At 49.8% G+C, this 11,971-nt stretch overlaps 6 protein-coding genes across 6 annotated transcripts; 3 read left to right on the top strand and 3 right to left on the bottom strand.

Annotated features, from left to right (window-relative positions):
• Positions 1 to 246: 246 nt before the first annotated feature.
• Positions 247 to 1,500, top strand: V865_005136 (uncharacterized protein; the record flags this gene model as incomplete). The annotated part of the gene is made up of 7 exons (XM_066228909.1): positions 247 to 426; positions 478 to 572; positions 622 to 681; positions 730 to 740; positions 791 to 837; positions 883 to 1,033; positions 1,082 to 1,500. The coding sequence occupies 7 exons, from the start codon at positions 247 to 249 to the stop codon at positions 1,498 to 1,500; spliced, it is 963 nt and encodes a 320-aa protein (XP_066085006.1).
• Positions 1,501 to 1,746: 246 nt separating this feature from the next.
• Positions 1,747 to 4,486, bottom strand: V865_005135 (uncharacterized protein; the record flags this gene model as incomplete). The annotated part of the gene is made up of 3 exons (XM_066228908.1): positions 1,747 to 1,914; positions 1,968 to 2,624; positions 2,675 to 4,486. The coding sequence occupies 3 exons, from the start codon at positions 4,484 to 4,486 to the stop codon at positions 1,747 to 1,749; spliced, it is 2,637 nt and encodes an 878-aa protein (XP_066085005.1).
• A 601-nt stretch (positions 4,487 to 5,087) lies between these two features.
• Positions 5,088 to 5,924, top strand: V865_005134 (uncharacterized protein; the record flags this gene model as incomplete). The annotated part of the gene is made up of 1 exon (XM_066228907.1): positions 5,088 to 5,924. One exon carries the CDS (start codon positions 5,088 to 5,090, stop codon positions 5,922 to 5,924), a length of 837 nt encoding a protein of 278 aa, XP_066085004.1.
• Positions 5,925 to 6,055: 131 nt separating this feature from the next.
• On the bottom strand, positions 6,056 to 8,525 carry V865_005133 (uncharacterized protein; the record flags this gene model as incomplete). The annotated part of the gene is made up of 11 exons (XM_066228906.1): positions 6,056 to 6,083; positions 6,132 to 6,349; positions 6,394 to 6,620; positions 6,664 to 6,818; positions 6,868 to 7,077; positions 7,124 to 7,223; positions 7,271 to 7,446; positions 7,524 to 7,589; positions 7,636 to 7,809; positions 7,866 to 7,986; positions 8,036 to 8,525. 11 exons carry the CDS (start codon positions 8,523 to 8,525, stop codon positions 6,056 to 6,058), a joined length of 1,965 nt encoding a protein of 654 aa, XP_066085003.1.
• A 667-nt stretch (positions 8,526 to 9,192) lies between these two features.
• Positions 9,193 to 10,699, top strand: V865_005132 (uncharacterized protein; the record flags this gene model as incomplete). The annotated part of the gene is made up of 5 exons (XM_066228905.1): positions 9,193 to 9,349; positions 9,399 to 9,612; positions 9,660 to 9,835; positions 9,886 to 10,151; positions 10,202 to 10,699. 5 exons carry the CDS (start codon positions 9,193 to 9,195, stop codon positions 10,697 to 10,699), a joined length of 1,311 nt encoding a protein of 436 aa, XP_066085002.1.
• Positions 10,700 to 10,881: 182 nt separating this feature from the next.
• On the bottom strand, positions 10,882 to 11,702 carry V865_005131 (uncharacterized protein; the record flags this gene model as incomplete). Its single annotated transcript, XM_066228904.1, has 6 exons — positions 10,882 to 10,921; positions 10,984 to 11,102; positions 11,149 to 11,304; positions 11,353 to 11,502; positions 11,550 to 11,627; positions 11,685 to 11,702. 6 exons carry the CDS (start codon positions 11,700 to 11,702, stop codon positions 10,882 to 10,884), a joined length of 561 nt encoding a protein of 186 aa, XP_066085001.1.
• Between the last annotated feature and the right edge of the window lie 269 nt (positions 11,703 to 11,971).

Raw genomic sequence — 11,971 nt, 5'->3', positions numbered from 1 at the left:
ATTTTCAAGATTTTTCATGCATCAGTCCACAATGAGAAACCTTTGGTAATCGATTCAATTTTGACGTCACATCCGAATAACCCGTGTCGATTTCCCTGAAAACCGGGAGATCTTTAATCGGGACTCGAAAACATGACGTCCGGCTTCATACTAGGTCTGGATCCTGGATTATGGGGTAAAGTAGGTATATAACACAGAAGTGAGCAGCGAAGGTTTCTCTTCGTCAACTCATCATCGATAATCAACATGTTCACCAAGGTACTCATCGCTGCTGCTCTCGCTCAAACCTCTCTCGCCGCTGTGCAATCGATCACATCGGGGGGACAATGTCTTCAAGTCTCCGGATCACCCTCTGATGGCGCTGCTATCTCACTTGGGGATTGTAACAGTGCAAACTCCCAGACCACCGCTACTGGCCAGCAATGGGTGGGTAAATTGGACTTTGGAAGGAGAATGAAGCTTATACTGCTGCTCTAGGTGATCAGCAGTGGAAACAACGCCGGAGTACAGCTCTTCGGTAGCAACTTCTGCTTGGATGCTGGCTCTAACCCTGCCCCAGGCAGAGCAGTCGTGTGAGTATCACAAGTAGAACAGCTTGGGCCCTGCTCACTCCCTTCACAGCGTCGCTACCTGCGCGCAATCTGGCTCTCAGACCTGGTATTTGACCGGTGATAACCGAATGTGAGTTAGCCTTTTGTCAAAGTGGAATCCAAGCTGACTTTTCAATAGTGCTATCACAGGTGCGCTATTCTCACCGAGTAGATCTATCCCTGCTAACATATGCTCTCAGGTGGCACTCAATGCCTTGACTTGTCGGGTACCACTCCTCAAACCCAGGTGAGCTTCCGCCCTTAACATGAGTCTCCACTAATCCCTTCACAGAACTGCGCTCCCAACATCGCTACTCAAGCTTGGACAGCCAACTTCCTCTTTGACGAGCCATCTTCCACTTCTTCCGCCACCTCTGGTGCTGCTACAAACTCTACCTCAACTGCTACAGGGGTTGCTGGGGGCGCCGCCTCTTCCGCTGCCAGTGAGTGGATGCTTTGACATCGGATGGATTGGGCTAATAATGGATTAGGCGGAGCAAGCGCTGCTGCTTCAGGAGCTAGTGGCTCCTTAGCCAGTGATGCCTCCGGTGTCGCCTCAGCTACATCTGGTGCCATCTCAGGTGCCGCTTCAGCCGCTGCCTCTGCTACTTCTGGTGCTGGCTCTGCTGCATCAGCTGGTGCTTCCGGTGCTAGTTCAGTTGCTGGTCAAGCGACTTCGGGCGCAGGTTCGGTTGCTGCACAAGCCACATCCGGTGCTGGCTCTGCTGCCGGCGCCGCTACCTCTGCAGCTGGGTCCGTAGCCGGTGATGCTACCTCTGCTGCTGGAGCTGCCACGTCCGCTGCTGCTTCGGCGGCTTCAGGTGGTTCTTCCGCTGCGTTCCCTCGATTCGCTATGGCTCCTGTCACTGCCATCTTAGGTGTAGCATTTGGAGCTATGTTCGTTTTGTGATGGGGAAGTATGATCCCGCGGGGAATCTGAGAGGAAGTAATCGATACCAGAATTATTATCAAACCAAAAGTATAATATGCAATTAATGCTTCATTTAGATCCCTATGGCTACAGGTCTGTCAACCAATCAGCGGATAACGAGATTGAACACTACTTCCGCAATCCAAACCAAATCATCGTACCCTCGTCGCGATCGCAGATGATGCATGATAAACTACTTAAAGAGTCTATACATACGCTCCACGATTACGCGCCAACTAAAGCGTTCTTCACAGTGGAGTATAGGGTGATACCGTTCGGCCCACCACAAATTTCTCCTTTGTTTCCGCTACATGCCATGTTACATTGGGTCGAGAAGGCATCGAGGGTAGCCCCATTTGCGAGTGAGTCACCACAGTAACATTCAGAGCCGTACTATAAAACAGCCATTAGCTTGCATCTACTATTTACAGAGTGAATAAACTCACCTCGAGACCCGCAAAGGTGAAACCCGAAGATGAGCAGAAGGAAGTACATTTCTCCAAGGTCATGTCGTCGGTCACAAGAGACGCCTGATTCAGAGCCCTGCCAGAGACTTCTTGGATACAACCCTGTTTCTCCCAGTCCCCGATCGTGGTGAGCGAGTACAAAAGAGAAGAGTCTTTGTACAATGAGAGTAAGCTTGGTCCACCACAGGTGGTGCCGAGTTGACCAGGACAGGACATATCACAAGTACCGATTCGGTCTAGGGAGGCTCCGTTGACAAGATCGTTACCACAGTAGCACTCCCTGGAATACTCGATACCAGCCCATTGCATTCCTTGGGTCTTACAGTAAGCCAAACATTTACCGATAGTCATGTTGTCGTCGTAATACGATGCGCCGGCAAGAGCTCGTCCGGTGGTACCTTCTTGGACACAGACAGAGGAAGCGGCAACCCAACCTTCAGGTAGATTTACCTTGACAGATTGAAGGTCCGAGGATAAACCAGCCAAGAGGGCAGAGTCTTTGACGAAGAGGGTAAGAGCGGAAGGTCCCCCGCAGATAGCATTGTTTCCACCACATTTCATGTTGCAGTTGGTCGAAGGGAGAGTAAGTGAAGCTCCATTGGAGAGGGTTGCTCCACAATAACATTCTTGAGAGTACTATGAGGATATCAGTGAGGTATCGAGGGCGCGATGTACAGATTACTCACCTCAATACCGAAAATGGAGTAGCCTTGACCGTCACAGAAATCGGCGCACTTTTGCCAAGTCATATCGCTAGAAGCGAGAGTTGGACCTGTCAAAGCTCGACCTCTGGATCCCTCAGCGATACAAGAGGTAGAAGCGGCTGACCAGCCCACAGGAGCAACGACTGGAGTAATAATAGGGGTGGCTGAGGCTGATACGGACGCAGAAGAGGAAGTCGAAGGGATCACGGTCTCAGTGATGCTCGGGACGGTGACGGTAGGTACAACTACAGCGGAGGCCGAGCTAGATACGGCTGAGGGAGCAGCACCAGAGCTAGAAAGGGCGGCCGAGGAAGCTACGACTGAAGAGGAGCCGGAGGCGGGAGATGCGCTGGAAATGGCAACAGAGGAAGCGGCTGCTGAAGAAAAGATAGCCTTCGAAGCGGAAGAAGAGCTTGAAACTACCGACGACGAGGCGGTAGAGCTGGAAGCGGAAGAAGAGACCATAGCTGATGAGGATGAAGGGGCAGCTGAGGACGCCTTGGAAGTCGAGGTAGACGATGCAATGGTCGAAGTGGCAACAACCGAAGTGCTAGTAGGTGACCAGTTCGCAGCGACGTTCTGAGCATTGCTCAAACAGTTGGGGGTTTGAACATTGTAGATGTTGTTGGTGGACATCTCGTAAGCCCAGTTGGAAGCTGCTCCAGCGGCACCAGCTTTGTCCTGTTGTATGTAACAAGAAGCTGACAAAGCATCGATCAAATTCCAAAAGACATCGCTTCGACCGTCGACCTTCCAGTTGTGATCGGTACCAGTCACCGCAGGGGCTGGGATTCCACCAAGTGCACCTGTGAAAGTTTGAAGATCGCCTGAGACGGTTCTAGCCATGGTAGCAGCGGCATAGTTGGCAGAAGCGACTGAGGAGGAGTACGCGGCAGCAGAAGCAGAGTAAGAGCTGGCAGCGGATGAAGCGGTGCTCAAACACTCGTTGACTTGAGTTCCCCAACATACGTTCTTGTCGAATGAAGCGGAACTGGAAGAGCATGCGCTAGCTTGGGCGTAACAAGACTGTTGTAAAGCGTAGGCGATGTCATCATAGGTGGTGCCACTTTGGACGAACTTGTTTCCAGATTTCGTAACCGCGGGTGCAGCAATACCACCAGCAGCTCCAGTGTACGTTTGGTAGTTGCCTGCGGTGGCAGAGGGAGCAGTAGTGGGTGCTGCAGACGAGGTGGTCACAGAAGCACTGGTCGAGGTCTTGGCAACAGCTGAGCTGGTGGATGAAGCAGCTGCGGAAGACGAAGTGGAAGAAGAAGTCTTCACAGTGCTAGTCGAGGACGAAGTGACGGAAATGGAAGACTCAGTCGTAGAAGCCTTGGTGGAGGAGGACGAAGCGGTAGCACTCGAAGCTTTCGCAGAGGAAGAAGAACTCGAGCTGGAAGCTTTGGCAGAGCTCGAAGCCGCAGTAGACGTAGAGCTAGTGGATCCACTGCCGCTGTTCAGACAAGCCTGAATTTGCCATCCGTTGCAGTCACTAACGGCGAAAGGGGTGTTTCCTTGTTGGTTTGCCTTGAGTTGACATTGGTCCATTTGCTTGTAACAAGATCCAGAGAGAGCTTCGCTCAGGAAGTTGTACTGTTGACCGGAAGAGTACCAGTAATTGCCACTTTTGGTCACCGCAGGAGCGTATATGGCACCGAGACCCAAATTGTAAGTTTGGAGGTCATTTGAAGCCCTGGTTGTGGTAGATTGCACAGCGGCTCTTCTGTCAATGGGACTGGCCTCAACAAGGGAGAGGTAAGCGAGCACTGGTAAAAGTGCAGAAGTATAGAGCATGGTGAGAAGAGAGATAGGGATAGAAGTAGCGGGTTGTCGAGTTTAAGAATACAGGTCGAGCGGGGCAAAAGGTTTCGGGGTGGAAGGTTTACCGGGAATTCGATATGTATAGAAGTTTCGATGGTGAAGAAAGAAAACCTACTTCATTCTTTAACAACCTCCGTATATATACATCTCACCGCCAAGACTGCCAAACGATGACAGATACGTATGCTGACTCATTCTCACCCGGATCATGAGGTAAACATCGCATGTTAGCAGTTGCCTCTGACGTTATGCAGTCATGAGCCATTCTTAAAATGTCGGGACGGCGCCCTGACCCTGAGATGGGTAACTGAAGATCGCTACATTCGGGTGTGTAACCTTGTTCAGGCATAATGAGGCGTCAGCCCGTCCGCTGTGTCTCACCTGTAAGCAATATACCCGAAACGCCCCCGCCCCTTTTTTCGGATGAAGACGGATAATGCTTGAGTGACGGATTTAAAAAGCCCCAGGTTTAATAAGGTATGCCAGGGCGGACACGTTGTCGAGGGCAAAGTCACTGACGTTGTATCGTCTCTTGACTCTGGTGCGAGTCACCACACAGCAACTCACCTGCAAGATGTCCGCTTTCGTCGCACGGCCGACAAAAGTGCAATCGCTACTCACCAGCCACGGCGTGGAAGATATCAATACAGTCTCATCGTTCCTCGCTTCCCCTTCTCACGCTTTCGATTGCTCTGATCCTACCCACACCGTCTATGTTCTCATCGGAAGTGCGATCTTAACCACAGCAGAAGCAGTCTTCGATCATGTTTCAGAGAGTGCATACCCAATCACCCTCGTACTAGCTGGGGGCATAGGCCATTCAACATCACTTTTGTACGAAGCTGTATCGCGTCATCCCAGGTATTCTCCTATCGCCAGTCGCGTTCAACAGCTACCGGAGGCTCAGGTGTTCAAGCTTCTAATGGTGGAGTTCTGGCCCGACCTGGCGGACAAACTCAACAATGGTACCTTGACGTTACTCATCGATGATAGGAGTACGAATTGCGGAGCTAATGCCATCGAAGCGAAGAGGGAGCTAGACTACCACGGGGTGAAGCCGAAGAGGCTCTTTATCATACAGGATCCAACTATGAATCGGAGAACTTACGCGACGTTCGAGAAGGTGTTCAATGGGGATAAAGTGGAACTACTACCTTGGTCGTTCTTCCCCAGATTGATACTCTCTGATGATGGCTTTGTGGCTTGGGAAGTGCAGGGGAAGAAGATGAACAAGCATGAATTATGGGAACCAGCCAGATTCGTTAGTTTGATCCTCGGTGAGATACCTAGAATAAGAGATGATGCGGTAGGTTATGGACCAAATGGTGCAGGATATATAGCACATGTAGATATACCGGAGGAGGTGGAACAGGCATGGAGAAGGCTGAACAATGCTTTGGAGAGTGCCTGAACATGTGAGTGTACTTGTTTGCATATTTGATTATTCGAAGATCTAAAATGACATCACATTCCAGACCATCTCACTGCCATGTATAACCAATCCTACTATTCTTCATCTGCCCAATCAGACCTATGATTCCCTTAGAACCCCATGAACATGCTATCCCAGCTGTGGAAAAGTAAGCTAAAGACGCCAATGATGAAGATGACTACTCACTCAAGCTGCGCCGGGTCTTGCAGCATATCATTATCCTGTATATTGCCCTTGGCTGTACCATCAAGTAAGCTGAACAAGGCTGGTAGAGAAAACTGCTGCAGGTCTTCAGGCGATGGTGAGGTGGGATTGACGGCTGGGCGCTCAACTCCTCGTCGATTCAGTTCCATCATATAGTTCTCGATACTACGTAAATCAGTTGGAGGATTGCTCGATAATGTCTAACATTGTTATGAGCAGGATATTCAGATACCGTCTCACTCACATTCAGCATCGCCTCAATAAATATCCTACCCCGTCCCACACTCAAATGCCAGAATGACTGGTCGCCGGTGCCGTTAGGTGGCTGTGCTTGCTCGAACAAATCTAAAGACCACTTGAGTTCACGTTCTATACCTTGTCGAGCGGATGAATTGAGACAGCCATGTATGAAAAGTAGTACGGCCGCGGACATGTGGTGGGAGAAGAACACCAAAGTAGCGAATCTCAAGGCTAAGGAGTTTGGTCAGCGCATAAATAGGTCGCGAAAACTTACAATACATATTTTTCTTCTCAAAGACATCCTTGTGACCTTTGATGATAGCACGAGCGGCCGTGAGTGCAGCGGTTTGCGAGAAATCGTATGTTTGGTCAGAGTAACTGCGCATGAAATAGTGTCGGTGTAGACGAAGTACCCGTTGTTGGTATGATCTGTGCAACGTTCAGCAAGTGTCACGCAAGCCTCACTCGCCTGACTCACCCATGAAAGGACTCCAATAGGAGGTCCTGAATTGGAGACAGCTGATGACTGGCTCTAAGACTAAGTAGCTCATAATCCCCCTGCCGTAACTGACTGTCGATGGATTTGACCAGCTCCGGCGTCATTGCCGTTGGATCGCGGATCAACTCAGAGATGATCTTCCAGTAATGAGCCACTTGAAAGGCGTGGATCTGCCAAGATACTTCAGTGCTACCAGGGGATTAGCCGTGTCCATTGGTAAAGGGAAGATACGTACAGAACAAAAGATGGATGTGGTTCGGTACGTTGCGTTACAGCGCCTGGACTCCACAGATCCTCATCGCGAAAGTTTCTAGGTCGAGGGGTAATGACTTCGCCTGGACTGATAGGTCAGCTTGGCGGAAAAGGTCGGTTTCGCACTCACCTGCTGCTAAGCGAATGGAATGGCTGGGTGCGCCATCTCTCCTATCCGTTTCTATTGCCTCCGCGATCATATCTACAAATAGCAAGTTGTGTGCCAGTCGAGATGACCATTCACGGGTGTAGAGAGGTAAGTGAGGGGGAAAGGCAGGATCGGAGGGAAGCTGATGATCGGGAATACTTTCGTCGAGCGAATTTAGGCAGAGGAGTTTACAAATACTGGATATCAGCTTGTGATCGGGCTTAGCTCAACGCACCTGACAGCAAGATCATGCCATATTATCCCGTGATCCATCCTTGAATTCAAGAAACGACCCTGTTGCCTGCGACGAGTTCAGCTGCAGCAGATGCGTAGATGAATCGACTCACTGAGGGCTCTCCAAGATGAGCAATGCTTGTAGTATCCTAACTTGAGGTTTGTGAAATATTCTAGACGCGTACATCGCAGTATCGAACGCATCTACTAGCATCTCATCCATCTGCTGGATTGTACCTCTGTCGCCGATGAGTGCGGCCGTCACTAGGTCAGTCTCGTGAAGAAGACTTTGCAAGGATGCCCTATAACCGTGTCAGTGACATAGGCATATCGCATGACTTACCTCAACATCGCAACGAGCAGAGCAAGCCATGCTGGGTCTACAAGTATGAGACTGGGAGTAAAGCGAACTTGGCTGAATTGTGAGAGCTCGGCTCGAAATACATTATCTTGGACAAAGTGCCCTAAACGTTGAGTCAATTCAATATCGTACGAATCCCTCATTCCACTCACAGAAAACCCCATCGTTGTTCAAATGATAATCCACTAAAATGTTTACAATCTCCTGCTTTGGAAGAGCTGAGGCGATGTCAAAGAGATTCTGGGTGGACCGAGCCGATGGTTGGGGGAAGCTGTTGCTGAGGAAAACGCTGGGCCAGGCTATTTGTGAGATATCCGACCTTGCTGCCGATTCATTCCTGGGTGTACCGTTTGGCGATTCTGTGTAGCCCCTTGATAGATCGTCGAGTGCAAGGAAGGTTCGATCGAGAGCAGTTGACTTGGACTGCGAAGCCGTTGGAGTCCCATTGTAAAACGGAGTGGAATAGGTTGTGTGGGAAGTAGGGGAGCTTTTGATCGAAAGACCGTTGGTATTGACTAGATCTACCAGGCGCACGATGTGATTCTCCAGCTGTTCCATCCTGCTCTTCAACGCATCGACTTCGGACGAAGTAGCAGGGGCTGTGTCCTGCGAAGGTTGTGGGGCTGGTGTATGGCCGTCCATATATTGACATGAATCACCCTCACCACGAGTGCGACAGTTGGTGCAGGGCAATGTACGATCGCATCGCACTTTGCGCTTGTTACTGAAGTGATAGCGTTAGATAACATCACTGTAAATCATAACATGCTCACCATGAGAGACATGATACCTAAACGAGTGGGATACATCAACGTACAGCTGGATCCGACCAACGATCCAAGCTCACCGTGACTCTCTTCCGCTTGACTGGTCTAGGGGATGTATCTCTTTCTTCTGAGGTCATACTGTTGATCCTTAGAGTCTCGGATTGTGCTGAGCTGACGATGAGTGTAAGGTATGCATGTTACTCGTATTGTCGATGATTGTGAGATATGCTCCGTTGTTTTCTGTGTGTACGTCGAGAGAATGAGCTCGGTTCATCTCGGTGTCCGATGTTAACTCCGTAAAGTCCGAATGCGTTGGCCGAACACACTTCTCCTCGAGTATGATGTGGTAAATTCTACATGCATACTCATCGACTTTGGCAGCATTGATGATCTCGGTGGAGTTAAGAGTTCCACTGCTTACACCCGAGGGATTTGGGTTGATGATGTTGTGAGCAAAAGCTATATAAGCAGGCGTTGAATTGGCATGCAGTCCAGCAGGATTACTCTGACAATCCATCCCGATGCTGTAATATTCTTACATCATGAACGACAGATTTCCAAAACATCAAGAAAAAACTACCCCTTCTGCTGATTCAGAATGTGATCTCGAGAAACACAAAGAACAAACCCCGACCCAACCAGCCTTCCCAGAAGGTGGCAGAGACGCTTGGCTGACCATTCTCGGAGCGTGGTTCCTGGGTAGGTCATACTTCGTCGTATGAGCGCACTGGCTGACTGTCGCCTGTAGTATTCGGAACTTTCGGTACAGCCAATACCTTTGGTGTCTTTCAATCTTACTATGTCACTACGAAATACATCGGTCGAGATAGTTCAGATCTCGCTTGGGTCGGTTCCTTACAGATGTTCTTACTCTTCATGATGGGCGGTGTATCCGGACCTCTTTTCGATAAGGGTTATTTTTACCCTCTCGTGGGATCAGGAGCAGCAATCCATATCTTCAGGTTGGTTTATCATACTTCGCATCACTACCTTGCTGACTCTAGGACAGCTTTTATATGGTTTCACTGTGCAAACGGTTCTGGCAAACGTTCGTCGCCCAAGGTGTACTCGCCGGTATCGGCATGGGTATGATCTTCGTCCCCGCACTTGGAGTCGTCAGTCAATACTTCAAGGCGAAGCGTGGACTGGCATCAGGTGTCGTAGTCACAGGATCTTCCGCAGGTGGTAAGTGATTGATTAGCAACTTTCCCAATTGTCCGCTGATCGCTCAATAGGTGTCGTACTTCCCATCATGCTGAACAAGCTCATCGAAAAGCACGACTTTGCCCGTGGGGTTCAATACACGGGTATACTCCTTGCAGGCTGTGTCGTCGTTGGTACCGCCCTCATCAGACCCTTTGGTGGTGTGAGGGGGCATAAAGTTGTCGATGGACCCAAGCCCGATCCCAAATCGTTCTTTAGAGAGCCCGGCTATGTGGCTCTGTGCATTGGGGTGTTTTTCGTCGCTTGGGGAGTCTTCTTCCCTATAATCTTTCTACAGGTAAGCTGATACACCAGTTCATCAACCAGGCTATGCTGATGCCACTCCAGTACTTCGCCGAGCTCAACCATACATCCGAGAGTCTTACCTTCTATATGATCGCTATACTCAACGGAGCGTCAGTTGTCGGTCGAACAGTACCAAACCTCATCGCGGACAAGCTCGGAGCCCTCAACCTGATGACAGTCATGTCCTTCCTCACATCCGGTATATGCTTCGCCTTCTTCGGTGCGGCCAAGAGCACGGCAGGTCTAGTAGTCGTTGCGATCCTCTATGGGGCTTTCTCGGGAGCTTTTGTTTCCCTACTAGCCCCAGCGGTATTCTCCATGGCAAAGAGTCAGCAAGAAGTGGGAACGAGGATGGGTATATCTATGATGGCTTTGGGTGTAGCCGCATTGACTGGCAGTCCACTAGGAGCAGCCATTCTCGACTCGAGAGGGTATGGAGCATCGATCGCATGGAGCGGATCAATGGGGGCGGCAGGTACGGCTTTGTTCGCAGTGGCTACGTACTTTACCGCGAGGAGCAAGGGTCATTGGAAGGTGTAGGGGGGGGGGATGAAGGGTGGATTGGAGAGTATGATAGGTATTCGATGGTTGAACAGGACAATACACAAGTAGTCAGTGACCTTATATTGTTAATACTCCTATGAAGTCAGTATGGCTTGAATGGCAGGCCTTTTGAGACATATATAGTGATGATTAATGCATATTGACTTCTTTCTTTTTTACTAACCACCTAACTTCGTGTTCAACTCGAAGACTCGATCTCTTACAGACTGGAACATGGCAGTCAGCTCTCTGCATCGTCATATCGAGCGAACTTCACTCACGTCAACTTTTGTAAACCCTCAGTGAATGACTGCACGGTGTTCTCTAGGGACGCTTGTTTGGCTCCATCGGCACCTTCCACAATCAACACGAGCTTGGCCGTTCGACTAGCGATGATGAGCTATGGGTGGGTCAGTAAAGTCCATGCATATGCCAAGCTTACTCACCTTGCCAGACAGTTCCGCAACTATGTAATCTGCATTACCAGTCTTGACAGAGGCGCTTCCCTCACTACCGAGCTTCAAGTTCTGTGGGGCTTGACCATCTCCAGATGCAGCTGTGGGATCGCCTTGCCTAGCAAAAGTCAAGAGACCATCGAGAATCTATCGGAGGGTCAGCGTAAGCAAGAGATGATAATAGACCCCACTCACCTTCCTGACATCATCTGGTTCTACGTTAAATTGCTTGGGTGACGAAGCGACACAGAGGAAGTCTGATTCGTCGTACAAAGCAGCACGAGAGACCTGACTGTTGTCGAGAATTCGACTTTTCAAGAGCGCTTCGTAGTCTCCTCCTTCAGCCTGAAGCTACGTCAGCACGTTTATGCGCATTGTATACTACTACTCACTTGAGACTCGAGCTTGGCAGCTACAGTGTGATCTTCAGTGGCTTCCTTGTGTCCAGAGTGCTTGGCTGGGCCAGTGTTCTAAGTGTTGGGTCAGCAATAGGTTCGGATCGCTGGGTAGCTCGTATTTGTACTCACTAAGTTTTGAGTGGACATGGTGTTGATATTTCTGCGATTATTCAGTTGTGCTAGTAGAAGAGGAGGAGCAAAAACCAGTTGTATCTGAGCTACACATTATATACCAAGTCCACTCCCAGTATGGATGATGAATTCTGGTACATCTTGACGTCACTTTCGATCGTGACGTTGAAGTGCACTGATAAATGTCGTACATCCATTCATCGGTGGAAACGATATTTACGTACTCATCGCGTGGAGAGTCGCGTGCGACTTTTCATGATTGGAAGATAGCATAAAGAGTAGAG

The sequence above is a fragment of the Kwoniella europaea genome, chromosome 1, assembly GCF_036810445.1.
Source record: "Kwoniella europaea PYCC6329 chromosome 1, complete sequence".
Taxonomy (NCBI): domain Eukaryota; kingdom Fungi; phylum Basidiomycota; class Tremellomycetes; order Tremellales; family Cryptococcaceae; genus Kwoniella; species Kwoniella europaea.
Note: the sequence above shows the minus strand (reverse complement) of the source record. Positions and strands in the feature narration are given on the sequence as shown.